Here is a 15706-nt window from a genome sequence, read left to right as displayed (position 1 = left end):
CCACCCCTCTGCTGGACATCATCGAGTCTGCTGTGGAAACCGTCAGGAGCACCAAGTTTCTCTGCAGTAGCATTGTGGATGACCCCACCCTCCCCTTACACAGACTCTTCTCACTGCTGCCGTCTGACAGATAGTACCAGAGCATACGAGCCACCACTGCCTCTCAAACAGCTACTACTCCCAAGCTGTCAGATGTCTTAACACACAAGGACTGCGCTGAGACCCATACACATCTCTATTGATACTCTTACCCTGTATTTTGCATTTTATGTTTTGCATTTTATGTATTTTTGTGGGTTCTGTTCCATATTGCACCATGGTCCTGGAGGAACAGAATTTCGCTCCACTGTATACTGGTACTCAGATGGAATAACAATAAAAACCACTTGACTTATCGCCTTCTCTCTACACTAATCTATCTTTCTCTGTTCATACACCCTAAGTCTTTCTTTCCCTCTTTTGTACAGTTGCTTTCTCTGGCCTGGGCTTCACTTCCTTCTACTTGGCTGGTAAGCTGCAGTGTTTCACAGACTGCGGGCGTGGACGCAGCTGGCGCCTCTGTGCCATGATCCTGCCCCTCTACAGTGCCATGATGATTGCCCTGTCCCGCACCTGCGACTATAAGCACCACTGGCAAGGTCAGAAAACTTTCCAGGCTTTGACCTAAAGCAAGCCAATTCACCCGTTGCAGCAACACTCCTAGAGGAAAGTATTCTATTTAAGATCTCCCCTTAATCGAATTTAGTTTTCTTTAATACTGTTAAGGTTTCTTTGTGAGACTTGAGCGATTCCTGTTTTTGAAATTCAGGTCCCTTGGATTTTCAAACTAAAAAAAAATATATTGTTGCACAGGCGGCATAACTATTTGGTCAGACTAATCTCAGCTTAGTTTCTTCTCATTAGAAAAGTATAATCTAGTCATTTCTCTTCTACAACACAAGCATATTTCTTCTGTCTGTCAGAGAAGAAAAATACCTCATGCATTTTTCATTTGACAGAACAGTGCTCATGCTAAACTTGTCTTATCTCCTAAGACTGAATCTCAATCTCTCTCTGAATCTCCCAATTTAGAAATTAGTGATCTTTCGTTAACATAATGCTGATATCTGCTTTGTTTGTCTTTAGCTTTAGGTTTAAGTTTTTTTCTTTGGGTTGGCAAGATTCAAAGTAGGCTAAATTGGAGTTTATATCTTGACCATATTTACCTTTGACCTATCTTTTTGACTATTTCTGGTACAACATCTGTATTTGAAATTGTGGCATATGTGACTGTGAATAAACTAGCACAGACATCAGCCTTCTACAGTGCACAGTAGATGGTCTGTTCATACAGATCTTCAGTACCTGGCCATTAACATTAATTATATGTATTTGTATTCATGTTAGTTAAAGGAATTAACCATACATATTCAGTGTAATGTCTATCTGCCACATCTGTAGAATATCATGGACAGTAATTTCACTGTATTTAGAAAATGTTTTTGAAGGGGTGTCATAGTAATAACACTTTTTAATTCCCTTCAAAAAACTTTCAATCTATGGTTCTTTACAGCAGTAGTTTTCTGAACAGTTCTCATGGAAGAAGGTTCTTTGGTCTGAGGAGACCAACATATAGTTCTTGACATCAAATACTACACATCATCCACAAACACTATCCCCTCCATGAGGCAAGGCGATGACAGCATCCTAACTCCTTCAGTAGTGTATTGGAGGTCTACCTCACTAGTCTCCTTCTTGCATAGTCTCTCAGTAAGGGTGGCCGGCTCAATTCAGATTTACACATGTACTATATTCCTTAATAATTTACATGATTGATTTAATTTAACCCCAGGGGATGGTCAGTGCTATTTATTTTTTAATCCACCCCTGAGTTCTTTTGTCTTCTTTTGTCTTTAGTGTTCCTTTTTGTTCATGGTGTATTTGTATCCAGGGACTAGACCTTGCAGACTTGCAGTTTTTTATACTACAATCACTTGAGTGTCATGACGGGCTAGGTCAGACAATGAGGGTGAACACTCGTGGGGGATGGCACGATGTGAGAGTGTTTTATTAGCAACAAAACAGGGATAAACCCAAGAAAATGCAGCAGTGTTACAGGGAATAAGGAACAACCAAAATATAAACGTGACAATGCAACGTGGGCAAAATAACAAACACACTTGAGGCTGGTGGGACCTACGGAGCTAGGCTTGAACGGGGGGAATGAGAAGGGGAGGCAGAACGAAAACACAAACCAATAGGCAGAGCCTGGGGAAAACGAGGAACAACAAAACCGTGCTTGTCAGGCGCTACGGAATTTACGTTACGTAGAACAAAGGAGCTGAAAGATCAGCTGCAGAACCCAGAAGGATAAACCAGAACAGACCTTAAATGTGGCACGTCCATGAACAGTACGATAAACTTGAACTTAGCAGAACTAGGAAGCCGCTCTGACGTCTTCGTAGTTTCTCGAACCTGAACCGGGGTAGGGACCGTGGGCGTAGACCTGGGTGCTTGGACCTCAGGAGTGGCTGTAGGCATGAGGGGGCACACGACAACCTCAATGGGTTCGCTGTCCAGAGGTCCCATCACAGAGGTGGCTGCGGGCTGGGAGGCATGGCTCTGGAATGGGGCATCGTTAGGATACGGGGCATGGCTGGGAGCTACAGGTATGGTCAGCCCTTCTCCACCAGCTCGCGGACCTGACATTGAGATACATTCACTGTGCTAAGGTGATCTCCATCTCACTAACTGTAAGATTACTATAAAAGTAGTCTATTGCCTGGACCTCTGTTTAATTAGGTCAATGATTTTAAAAGGGGTGGACATTTATGCAGTCACTTATTTTTCATTATATATTTTTAATTGACATTACTTTGTAGAAATATATTTTAAAGAAAGAAAAGTGGTTTGTCTGTACTATCATTCAAAGAACCCTTTCCTGTGCCCCTCCTTGTTATTTTAAGATAATGTGGAAGATAATGATCAAGTTAAAAATTAATAGTATTGCTTTGTCCAGTTTAACTCGTTAGCTAATTATGAAGCCCTAAATGAATAGTATTTCATATGTAAAATCAGGGTAAACATTAAACTCTGCACTAGATTTGGAGAGTCCAGGTCTGTTGTGTCGTTTGTGCTTTGGACAAGAATACTGTTATTGGTCATTGTATGTTAGTCAGATGGCCTGACACAGCAGGCAGTTCTGAACAGGAGAACAGGATGAACTTTCAAAAACTTTTTATAACATTTGAAGCAATAGTGATAGTTTGCAGCCAATTACTGTTACAATTACTCCAACTCAACTGTTATGGCCTCCTAATGTTTGTTAGACAAAAAAACTCCCAACCCTCTTTGATAGCAAGTCAGTCTTTTCTGCTGGAACACCCATTATAACAGCATGCTATCATCATTATCAATCAAAGAGAGAGAGAGAAGCGTAAACATATCACATACTACTGATGAAGAGCATTAAGTCATGAGAGAGAGAGAGAGAGAGAGAGAGAGGACGCTGAATAAAATAAGAACATGAAGTTGCCTTCTGTTAGAGTACAATAGCAACAATGCTTTAGCAAGACTATATCTGTTGCTGAACCTTTTTACAATTTTCAAAAGACTGAGGAAAAAAGCAGAACTGCTAGTCTTGTTGGAGATTAATGATATCAAAAGACTTGTCTTGCATAACTAGCACACTGCTAAATATGCTCAGGATGGAGCAGTGTCCTACTTTTTGTTTTTCCCACAGAATTATGAATATGTGCATATTTTGATATTTCTCTAACCCCTTTGTCGTACTGCTTTGTCAACCGCATGCAATAAAATGAATTGAACACAACAAACAGTGCACCATTCCTGTTGCACAAAAACCTTGTGGACACAACAAACGGGGCACCATTGTTGTAGCCCAAAAGCCTTGCACCACTCTGTTGTGGTGTTGACTATTGTTTTGATATTTTCTGTCAAGAAAGCGATGTAAACCCTAAAGTAGCAGGATTTAATTGCTATGTTTTTAAACGATGTCACTAACTAACCTTTAACCTTAGAGTTTGCATTATTTTATCATTATTAATTTGCCATTGTTATTTTGGCATAATTTGATAATACACTAATTTAATGTAATTACCTGATTATTGTCATCAATTGCTTAGTAAGTAGATGAGCAACAAACTAATGGAAAATGTTTCTTAATGCTGTGTTGATCCAAACTGAAACACCAGAACAGTATCAATGTGCCTTGGCATAGATATTCTGGAACTATACTGAAAAGATAAAGAAATGCAAATGGAAGCAGTGAGGAATCTTTTATAGCTGTTCAACTGGGCTAAGAACTGGTGATTGCAAAGGCCCAATTATATTAATTACATAATTTTCATGCTCATCAAACCTTGCCATATTAGAAGCACTTTTGATGAGGGCTACACAACATCAGCTGGGTTTGCTCTATGTGCAATTGTCTGTGTGTACTGTTCAAATGTGACATGCATGATTTTGTTCCTATGCATTTTTAAACATTTTTCTTTGTATCATGCATTATTTCAGTTTGAAAGCATTTGCCCTCTTTATGTTTCTCTATTTATGGATCCAGGATTATCACATGCACTGGAAAAATGCCACTTTGAATTTACATTTTTAAATTTTGAAGTCCTTGCAAATGAGATATTTTCTTAGGTTTCTTAGTTTTGCTAGGAACTGTGTTTATATAAAACTGTACTGTTTTGTATTCATTTGCAACCACTTGCCACATTTAAATTACATATTTTTATGGACTCTGTGTGTAATGACATTCAGCATTAACAATCAGCTGACATTTCATATCGACAGGTCTGACTTTTCATTTTAAGCTTTGGAAAAACCCATGGTAAAAGTATGATGAAAGAAGCATCTTATATAAAATGGAAATTTCTGTTAGTTTCACACATTGAGTTGTAAGGTAGTAATTCTCCTCACAGCTCCCCAAACACCCAACAGGGGGTAGACAGAGTTTGCCAACTATTTGCTGTGCGTTCTCCTGGGTGTCATCTAACAGAATATGGCTCATTCTGCAGAGGGCTGTTCAATATATTATTTGTTCAATAATGTGAAATCTATTAATTGAAGTGAACCTCAAGAAATGTTGTCTCCTGATTTAAAAGCAAAAAAGGACTGTAAAAATGGGCCAATTCTGTCATGCTGGCTAGGCTAGACAATGACGGGCGAACACTCGCAGGGACGGTGTGATGCCTGATTTTATTAAATTAAATAGGGGAAAACACAAGAGTGCAGCAATAACCAGTGATAAAGGATAAACAAGACAAACGTGACAAAATAACGTGGGCTAAACCTGAAGGCCACCTGAGGCTGGTAGGTAGCCAGGGAACAAAGTGAGACGGGCCAAACCAAAAGGAGGGAGGAAGACTAGAACGTAAGGCAAGACCAGTAAAACAAAACCCAACCCCAAATCTGAACTTAAAAGACTCGAACTCGAGGGAATCGGACGCCGAATCCCACAGGCGACCAACCGGTAAGCCAAGAAGCGAACTCCCTCAAAACATGAACCGGCTCTTAAAGAGCGTACTCTAGCGAACACCATAAACACACCTAGAATCCTCGTAACATGAAGCCAACCATACAGCTCGGCGTGGCAAGAACAATTCTCGGCAACGAGAAGATAGCGTTTCCTCCCTTTATACCCCAGCTCTCAGGTGGCCCAAATCAAGACGTGATACAGATGCAAATGAACATGGCTGTCAAACATGTTCATTTGAACATTTGAACCATGTTCATGTCCTTGAACTTGAAGCCTGTGGACCGCGGCTCGGGACCGTCCTCGGGGTGGGTGCGGTGACGCGGACCTGACAAATTCGAAATTCTTAACTGGAACATAATAGTTGTGACTTATTGTGAAATAATATTTCTGCCCTTAAATGTTTATATATATTACCGTAATATTGGTGAGCATGCTTGTCAGCACCAGAATCAAACCAGGCCTTATAACAGCGAATTTGCCTGATGGCACTAGCTTGTTACAATGATATTAATATGACCATGCAAATGTTGTGGCTAGACATGTTGGTTGTATGTAAGCCATGATGTTGCCTTGTTGTCAGATCAGAGGTCATCAAATTATTCATAAGCCCATCATAAAAGGAACTTTCTAGGGTCAAAATCACAGGTTTGAAACAATGTATAAAACTACATCTGGGCAGTTTTAAAGTAAGTTTTTCTGCTAACAGCCATAAATTTTAGAAGTCAACTCTTCTCTCTTTCCTTTCAAACATCTTTGAACATTGTGACACTGCCACATCTTGGGACCTGTGATATATTATTTATAATGATCAATAGGTAACACCAAGTTTAAATTTGTGTTTATAATTATAAGAAACATTCAAAGTTTTGGTTAATCATGACTAATATAACTGGTCATAGGAGGGGTTCTGTTTTTACTTCCTTGTTTCACATAAAGGAGAGACTTTTATTTTGAAAAAAAAAAATAGTTTGGAACAGGAAAGGGTCTTTTGATGAAGCTGGGTGAGATACATTTTGTGGGCACAGTGTTTTGCTGGGCCCTCTATTTTTGGTGTGTTTTTGTTGAGGATTTTGGTTTTGCCTTTCTGAGGTCTGAAGTTTTTTTTTTTTCATCAAAGGATCAAGAACAAACTATTGGGAACTGGTGCCAATTTACTGTTTTGATCTTGGACTTGTGCTTTGTCTGGAGTTCTGGTGGGGGGGGGGTGTATTTTGTATGCAGTTCTATTTTGTATCTATATATAAAATTACAGAATTAACTTTACCAGTAGTGTCAGAATTTTAGTAACTCTGGAAAGAAAAATCTAAATCGTTACAACGTTCTGTCTATAACCAACTGTTTCTCTTTCTCAGTCTTCTCAATCTTCAGGACACTAACCAGTTGTAACAGAGCCCTTTGGGCTGTACTGGGTAAGTAAACAGATAACTGAGTTAAGGAATTGACCTGGCCACTTTAACCTTGAGCAGATGACAAAGCCAAGACTTGATCTGGTTTGTACAAAGTGTGTATTTACATCCGGACAAAGGGCCAACTAAGCAAATTGCATTTACACAATATTTACAAGACAATGCTGTCTTTTATTTTTTGAGTCTTTGCAAAGCATGTATTGAATTGGATCAATCTCAATGTTATAGTTTGATCAGTTCTGAGGATGGTGGAATTGAAGGAAGGAAGAGCAGTGTGGATTTGTATCACTGGATCAGTCAAGTTCAAAGCCCCAACAGCTGAAAATGTTGCTTGTGGTGTTTTTGGTCCTCTTCCATCCCTTTTAACACAGAAATGATTCCATAAGGCAGGTTCATCCATTCAGACCGCATTAGCAGGGCACTGAAAAATCCTTCTACGCACACAATTCAACAATGAAAACTCCCTTACCAATAGCATTGTATAAATCCAATCCTCTGCATGTATACATGAATTGTATAAATTGAACAAAACATGTGGTACTTACTTTGGCCATAACAAACATCAGGTTTTCATGAAATTGAAATGAAATTACTTCAAACTAGCCTTTAGCTGTTTGCAGTTTGTAGCTCTCAATAGCACATGGCCTCTCTTCTTCTTCTGCTACAGGTGAATTGACTTTCTGTAGCAAGAGTACTGAACTGCACCAGAATTTGTCAATGTTTGTCATTCAGTCTGGCTTCAAAGCAGCGCACACTACTGAAACTGCTCCCATTGCAGTTACAGAGAAGCTCCATGCAGCAAAATCTGCCAAACTGTCGTCAGTCCTGATTCTCCTCGACCTCTCAGCAGCTTTTGACACAGTGGACCACAAGATCCTTCTGTCTGTCCTCACCAGCCTTGGTATTACCGGCTCTGCATGGGGATGATTTGCATCATACCTGGATGGGCGCTCATACCAGGTAGCATGGCAGGGGGAAACATTCGCTCCTTGTAGTCTCTCCACTGGCGTTCCACAAGGCTTTGTGTTTGGTCCTTTTCTTTTCTCACTCTACACTTGCACTATTGGTGAAGTAATATCCTCTCATGGATTCTCTCACCACTCCTATGCTAATGACACTCAACTCATCCTTTCTTTCCCACCTTCTGACACACAGATGTTTTTACCCACATCTCAGCATGTCTCACTGACATCTCTTCTTGGATGGCAGCTCACCACATCAAACTCAACCTCAGCAAGAAAGAGCTGCTGTACATCCCGCGAACAGCTTCACAATGATCTCCTTTGAGAACTCCCTGGTCACTCTGTCTACAGAAACAAGAAGCCTTGGTGTAGTCATGGGTGGTCAGTTATCATTCTCAAGTCATCTTCTGATCTTCTGGAGAATTTGACCCTTCCTATCTAGAATTGTTTTCTATGTTTCAGAGTTCAGCCATGTAACTCCACTGCTGCGTTCTCTTCACTGGCTTCCTGTAGCTACCCACATCAGATTCAAAACCCTGATGTTGGCCTACAAAGCTGGACCAGCCCATTCTTAATGGCAGTGGTCAAAAGCCAAGAGCCCTTTGAGCTTCAAATATGGCTTGGCTTGAACCGCCATCCCTTAAGATCCATGGAAGACAAGCAACCAGGCTGACAACAAAGTGGTGAAATGAACTTCCCCTGGGTCTCCGAACAACTGTCTTTAAATGCAGACTGAAGACCCACCTCTTCCGAGAGTAATTGGGCAAAGTGTAGTGTCAAGCATTATGGTCTCCATGTTGACTTTTGTGTTTCGTTGTATCTAAGCTTAGAGATATTTTTCGATCCTAGTCTATACAAACTAGCTATGGGTATTTTTTTTTTTTTTGGAGTAAATGGCAAAGCACTTTTGTAAGTCGCTCTGGATAAGAGTGTCTGCTAAATGCTTTAAATGTAATTTCAGGGGAGTAGGACATCTAGTGGCCAGAAGAGGGGTTTTTGACTGTACCCATCTCGAATGAGCAGGACAACCTTGTGGGCATAGAGCAGGATTGTTTGGGCGAGCAGCATGAAAAGGGGGATCCAGAATATCCCCAGCATCAACCCAACTCCCTTCCTCAGGAACTGAAGTGAACAACCCCTCAAATCCAGCAAGGTGTTTACCGAATAGGCCACGCTCCTGTCTATTTCCAGAGGTGAAGGATGACCTGTTGCATGATCCTCTTTACAATTTTCAATGGTCCAATAAACTTGTGACTAAGCATTTTACCAGCTTAGCCATAGCAGCTGTCCTGGGGCAAAATGAGAACAAACTCTACAGTGGCGATCAGCTTCTGCAGGTTTACCACTTCTCATAAATCAGTTATGCACTGCAGTAACATCGAAGGGTTCTTCTGTACAAGAAAAGAAAGGTGGTTGATAGCCAATAATGCAATGGGGTAGAGGCCTGTAGATAAAGAATGCTTTGTGCACACTCAGCTTATGATAGATACTGACTCCAATCATGCTAGGAATTGCTACAGTAGAATCTGCTTGTCTCTTGATTTAAATGTTCTACCTCACCATTAGCTTGTGGATAGTAGTCAGAAGTAAGACTAACTGATATATTCATCATGGAACGAATGGACTCCCATATATATTCATGAGGTAAATTGAATATTGTTATCTTCAGGAAGACCATAGAACGGTCAGTGGCAACCAGAACAATGTTTTTCTCTTGCGTTTTCGTTCTACCCATGGCTGCAGTAGAATTGGAAGTGGTTGCACTCTCAATTCCCCATTCCCAATTCTTCCAGCTGGAAGTTGTTTGTGTATTTTGCTCTGAACACAAACAACACGGTTATTAAGGTCTCAACTTTAACAACAGTGAGCCACCAATATTTATTTATCAGCAGAAAAAAACAGTCCAATTTTATTTAGAGAACTTGCTGGACAAATCGGTTTTAAATCCAAGACTCAAAAATCAAGTCCACAGGTAAAACCAGTTCATCAGGAAACCAGGGGAGAAGCAACAGCACACTTAGCCGAGTTATGACTCCACAGTCCATGTGAGCAGCAAGTTTAACCCTTTCTTTACTTCTCAGTCAGATCTCTTGATGGCCTGCTTCTGGCCAGAAACTACCGCTCCGACTTCCTTTCTTCTCCTATTAAATATCTTCTTATTGGCCCTAGACCACCTAACATCTTGACACAGGTGAAGTGACATCAGTCCTTTAGCCTCCATCACATAGTTTTCTTGTTTGCTTACACACATGGACAGGAAAACCACAACTGTATATATCTCAATAGTTAGTTAAACTACAATCTGAATATATTTATGCAAGTTCTAAACCAAATCATTAACTATGTAGCAGAAATGGGAGCGCAAAGCAAACCAAGAAATATTAATTACTATTATTAATATTAATGAGTCATTGATTTTATGAATGAATTACTGGACTGCTGCTGGTTCAGTTGATTATTAAGATAAGATAAGATAAGATAGTCCTTTATTAGTCCCGCAGTGGGGAAATTCTCAGTGTAACAGCAGAAAGGGATAGCAAGACACTCAGTTACAAAAATTTAGATAAATAATTTACACTATATACACAATATAAATAAGAATTTAAAAAGCAATAACAATATTATTTAAAGCAAAAGACTCTTAATTGCACATTGGAGATTGCACATAGTATTCCCTGAACATGAACATGTGTGTGTGTAGTTAAGTGTGTGTGTATGTGGTCCGCTGGGAGCAGTGCTGGTTGTGCAGTCTGACGGCAGCAGGAAGGAAGGACCTGCAATACCGCTCCTTCACACACTTGGGGTGAAGCAGCCTGTCGCTAAAGGAGCTGCCCAGTGCTGCCAGAGTCTCATGCATGGGGTGGGAGCTGTTCTCCAGCATGGATGCCAGCTTGGCTGTCATCCTCCTGTCTCCCACCACCTGCACTGGGTCTAAGAAGCACCCCAGGACAGAGCCGGCCATCTTTATGAGTTTGTCCAGTCTCTTCTTATCTGCCGTCGAGATGCTACTGCCCCAGCAGACCACTCCATAAAAGATGGCAGATGCCACCACTGTGTCGAAGAACGTCCTCAGGAGTGCTCCCTGCACTCCAAAGGACCTCAATCTCCTCAGCAGGTAGAGTCTGCTCTGGCCTTTCTTGTAGAGTGCAGCAGTGTTGACTGACCAGTCTAGTTTGTTGTTCAGATGAACACCCAGGTATTTATAAGAGTCCACACTCTCGATGTTCATACCCTGGATAAATACAATAAATACGACTCAATTCTGGGTTGAGGTATTGAGTGTAAGGTGCATAGATATTTAACAGATAGGTATTGATACTAAGGTGCATAGACATTTAACATGCTGTGACATTATGTGCAAACAGCATGCAATGCACATGAAACACAGCAGGTACTGAAGTAGTAACATGTGGAATATATAAATAAGATAAATAGAATGCAGATGGATTTAAAATATTATGGGTGGGGGTAAAGTCTGACTGCTTGTGGGACAAAGCTATTGCAGAACCGTGCAGTGACAGCATGGATGCTCCTGTACCTTCTGCAAGACGGCAGCAGTTAAAAAAAGTCCATGTGTGGGATGAGTGGGGTCCCTTACATTGCTGATATCCTTAGGGGGGCAGCGTGTGGTGTGAATGTCTATGACATATCAGACATGATCTCCTAAGCTGTCCTTACTATTCGTTGTAGAGTCTTGCCATCTGAGGCATTGCAGTTCCCAAACTAGGCGATTATGCAGCTGCTCAGGATGCTCTCCACAGTCCCTCTGTAGAACATGGTGAGTACTAGTCTCATCATTAGTCTTCGCAGGAAGTAGAGGCGCTGCTGGGTTTCCTTGGCTATGGAGCTGGTTTTGAGGGACCACATGAGGTTCTCTGTGATGTGGACACAGAGGAACTGTCAAACCCCCATGTTCACCTCCTGTCTCTCTCGAGGCACCAGACTGCAATTGTTTACATCTCTGTTTTGTATTTAAAAACTCTCTTTACTTCTAACTTTGTAAAGTATTGCAATTGTTTTTTCATATGCATACCCAGTGTTCTTTATCTGTTTTGATGGCCATGTACCTATTGCCTAGCTCTTTTTGTTTTGTTTGTTTAATCTAGCTTGCCTATGGTTTTGACCCCTGCTCGACTTTTTGACGCTTTGTATATTCAATGTATATGACTGCCCTGCTGGTTTTGACCTGGACCGTATCTCTACCTGTTGTTGTGGATCACCCCCTGTTCCTTATAGAGTCCCCTTATTTACATTCGTGAGCGTCTGGTTCGACGAGCCCATGTCACAGCAGTTCTATCGTCCAGTGACCAAATCTACACACATTGAAAAAATTGTTGGTACTCCTCGGTTCATGAAAGAAAAACCCACAATGGTCACAGAAATAACTTGAATCTGACAAAAGTAATAATAAATAGAAATTCTATAAAAATGAACAAATGAAAATCCGACATTGATTTTGAACCATGCATCAACAGAATTATTAAAAAATGATGGTACCCTTAACTTAATATTTTGTTGCACAACCTTTTGAGGCAATCACTGCAATCAAATGATTCCTGTAACTGTCAATGAGACTTCTGCACCTCTCAGCAAGTATTTTGGCCCACTACTCATGAGCAAACTGCTCCAGTTGTCTCAGGTTTGAAGGGTGCCTTTTTCAGAAGGCATGTTTCAGCTTCTTCCAAAGATGCTCAATAGAATTTAGGTCAGGGCTCATAGAAGGCCACTTCAGAATAGTTTGTTGTTGAATAGTTGTTTTCCTCTTAGCCATTCTTGTTTTTATTTAGCTGTGTTCATTATCCTGTTGCAAGACCCATGACCTGTGACTGAGACCAAGCTTTCAGACACATTTCTCTCTAGAATCCCGTGATAGTCTTGAGATTTAATTGTACCCTGTGCAGATTCAAGACACCCTGTCCCAGATGCAGCAAAGCAGCCCCAGAACATAACAGAGCCTCCTCCATGTTTCACAGTAGGGACAGTGTTCTTTTCTTGATATGCTTCACTTTTCTGTCTGTGAACATAGAGCTGATGTGCCTTGGCAAAAAGGTCCATCTATCTATAGGACATTCTCTCAGAAGCTTTGGGGCTTGTCAACATGTAGTTTGGCAAATTCCAGTCTGGCTTTTTAATGATTTATTTTCTACAAATCGTCTTCCCATGAAGTCCACTTTGGCTCAAACAACGACAGATGGTGTGATCTGACACTGATGTTCCTGGAGCTTGAAGTTCACCTTTAATCTCTTTAGTTATGTTTTTCTGGGATCTTTTGTTTCCATTTGTATTATCCGTCTCTTTGATTTGTCATCAATTTTCCTCCTGCGGCCACGTCCAGGGAGGTTGGCTACAGTCCCATGGATTTTACATTTCTGAATAATATGTGCAACTGTCTCCTGAGACAACTCTTTTCTTTCGCTTCCTCTGGTTCATGTTGAGTGTGGTACACACCATGTCACCAAACAGCACAGTGACTACCTGTAGCCCTATATATAGGCCCACTGACTGATTACAAGATTGTAGACACCTGTGGTGCTAATTAGTGGACACATTTTGATTTAACATGTCCCTTTGGTCACACTATTTTCAGGAGAACCATTATTTTTGGCATCCAGGCCTGTTTCATGAGTTTACTTTTTCAAGTAATTCTGTTGAAGCATGGTTCAAAATCAGTGTTGGATTTTTGTTTTTTTATATAATTTTTATTTATTATTACTTTTGTCAGATTCAAGTTATTTCTGTGGCCATTGTGGATTTTTCTTTCATTAACTGAGGGGTACCAACAATTTTGTGTGCATTTGTATACACTCATGTGATATGTTTTTGAAAAAATTGGTAATAATAAAAACATTGGAAATAGATCGGAAAAGGCAGACTCTTAGCTGCTGGTCCAATCAAGACTATGCTTTGAGGTGTCCAAAGCCTGTGTCCCAGTTGTTTGCCGTAGCTTTTAGCTGGTAGAAGGGGGGCCCCCCAAAGAAACGCTGCTGCACTTGCTTGTAGGCTCTCAATTTTAGCCCAGTGGGAAAGTGGTACTGCCTGGTAGAGCAGGCAGTTTGAGTTTGAGTAGCATGGGTGGTCTAAATACTGGAGTCTTCCTCAGGCAGGACACATATGTGGGTAATAAATGTACACACACGTTTGATTTTTATGTGAGGTATACGAAGAATAAACCCTTGCTATCAAAACATACACATTTTCCAGAAAACACTTAAACCAAGAACAGGGAAATTGACCTTGCGGAAAATGAGAGCATCTGTCCTAAAGCTGAAATATGGGAAAACCTTTCTCCCAGTTGATGTCAGAGACTGGTAGAAACATCTAACTGAAGTTATTTCAGCCAAATGGGGGAATAGGGCCTTGGATGTCCTGACACTGTCTCACAAGAAAATTGCATTTTTTATTAATTACATTTTATCAGTGATTTTAAAAAGACATTCATTCAGATTTTAGTTACATCTCTTAATATTGTTTAAATGAAGATCAAATGGCCATGTGTTTAAATATTGTTTTTCATAATGGCTTTCATGGGATGTCCTAACTTGTGACCTTGCTCCTGCAAAGCAGACACGCTGCATCAAAAAGGTGTATGACAAGACCCTTCATTCTTACAGACCCCCCTCAAGTGTGTGTGTAGCTCTAATGCACACATACTTCAAACTGAGACAAACTTATGGAACAGATTCTAAACATGTAATCAAACCGTGTTCCCTCCTAAAGAAGCAGCATGTGATACTGGGAGTTCTTCAATTAAAGTTTAAAGTTTTTAATAACTTTAATACATGCATTTGGGAGGAGTTTCATCCACTGAGACCAGTCAAACTTGGCCAATGTCACATCTACAACAGCAGGAGGTGAAAACAGCCTCAGCATCCAGAAACACTGAAATACACAGAAAATAAAAAATATTTAGTTAAAGGACAGGTGTGTTGTTGATAAAATGCCATCGCAACAAAAATAATAATACACTAAATGGAATTACCTGCATTAGCATAATGATCGGCAACTGAACTATGCTCCAACTGATAAACATCTGCTTGTTCTGGAAAATGAGCTGCGGCCGAATTTGGCATTCAGGCTTTACCTGTTACTTCAAATGAACACATCAGCACATCCCCCAGGCTGTGGCAACAGCTAGCTTATTTCACCTCAGGCAAAGTCAACAATTCATGATGTACAGACATACCAATATCCTTAACCATAGAAACTCTTATGAAAACATCTTATTTGTCATAAATATGAATAACTAGAATAAATTCCGTTACATTTGGATTATACATAGCAGATGTACTCCACAATAAAAAATATGAACAGGTAAAGTACTACAATCACTCTGTTCTAATTTCAAACACCTCAACTTCTCCTTTACAGAAAGTTGCTTAGTGTTATGTAGGACCTCTGCTGAATCTTGCTCATCCTCAGTGGTCGTCCCGTCATCACCTAGTACTGTGAGAACTGTGTGGCACTGTGTTGCAACACTATTCAAATTGCAGACAGATACTTGGCCTAATTCGAGCCCTTTTCCAGCACCATCTTTTTCAGACAGAAAACATGTTCCCACAAAATCTTTGTGGTAGCTTGTGTTTCAAGTTTCAGTTCATATTGTAAAAAAACTGTATCGCCCCTTTACAACCAAAACTGGTCAAAGTTAATCTGGAGGTTTGTCAATGGACCCTCCGCGAGCTGCACTGGTCTTGACAGGCCTTTCAGTCATCAAAGCTCCTTCTGCGTCAGAAGGCGGAGGTGGGGTCGGACCCATGGCTGGCCTCAGCTGCGGAGCGGCCTCCCTGTCGAAGCAACCTTTTTGTACACTCAAACACCTTTTTCTAGTTCACAGCATGCCCTCCACAGCGGCAGTT

General features: G+C 40.6%; 1 protein-coding gene across 2 annotated transcripts in view; it reads left to right on the top strand.

The window, feature by feature from the left end:
* The window catches only part of plpp4 (phospholipid phosphatase 4), a 114356-nt gene that overhangs the window by 78078 nt on the left and 20572 nt on the right, over positions 1-15706 (top strand). For both annotated transcript variants that reach the window (XM_072677532.1, XM_072677531.1), the window contains exon 6: positions 468-638. In XM_072677532.1, coding sequence (XP_072533633.1) covers positions 468-638 — 171 coding nt within the window. The remainder of the gene's footprint in view (positions 1-467; positions 639-15706) is intronic.

Source organism: Salminus brasiliensis, chromosome 4 (genome assembly GCF_030463535.1).
Source record: "Salminus brasiliensis chromosome 4, fSalBra1.hap2, whole genome shotgun sequence".
Lineage (NCBI taxonomy): Eukaryota > Metazoa > Chordata > Actinopteri > Characiformes > Bryconidae > Salminus > Salminus brasiliensis.
Note: the sequence above shows the minus strand (reverse complement) of the source record. Positions and strands in the feature narration are given on the sequence as shown.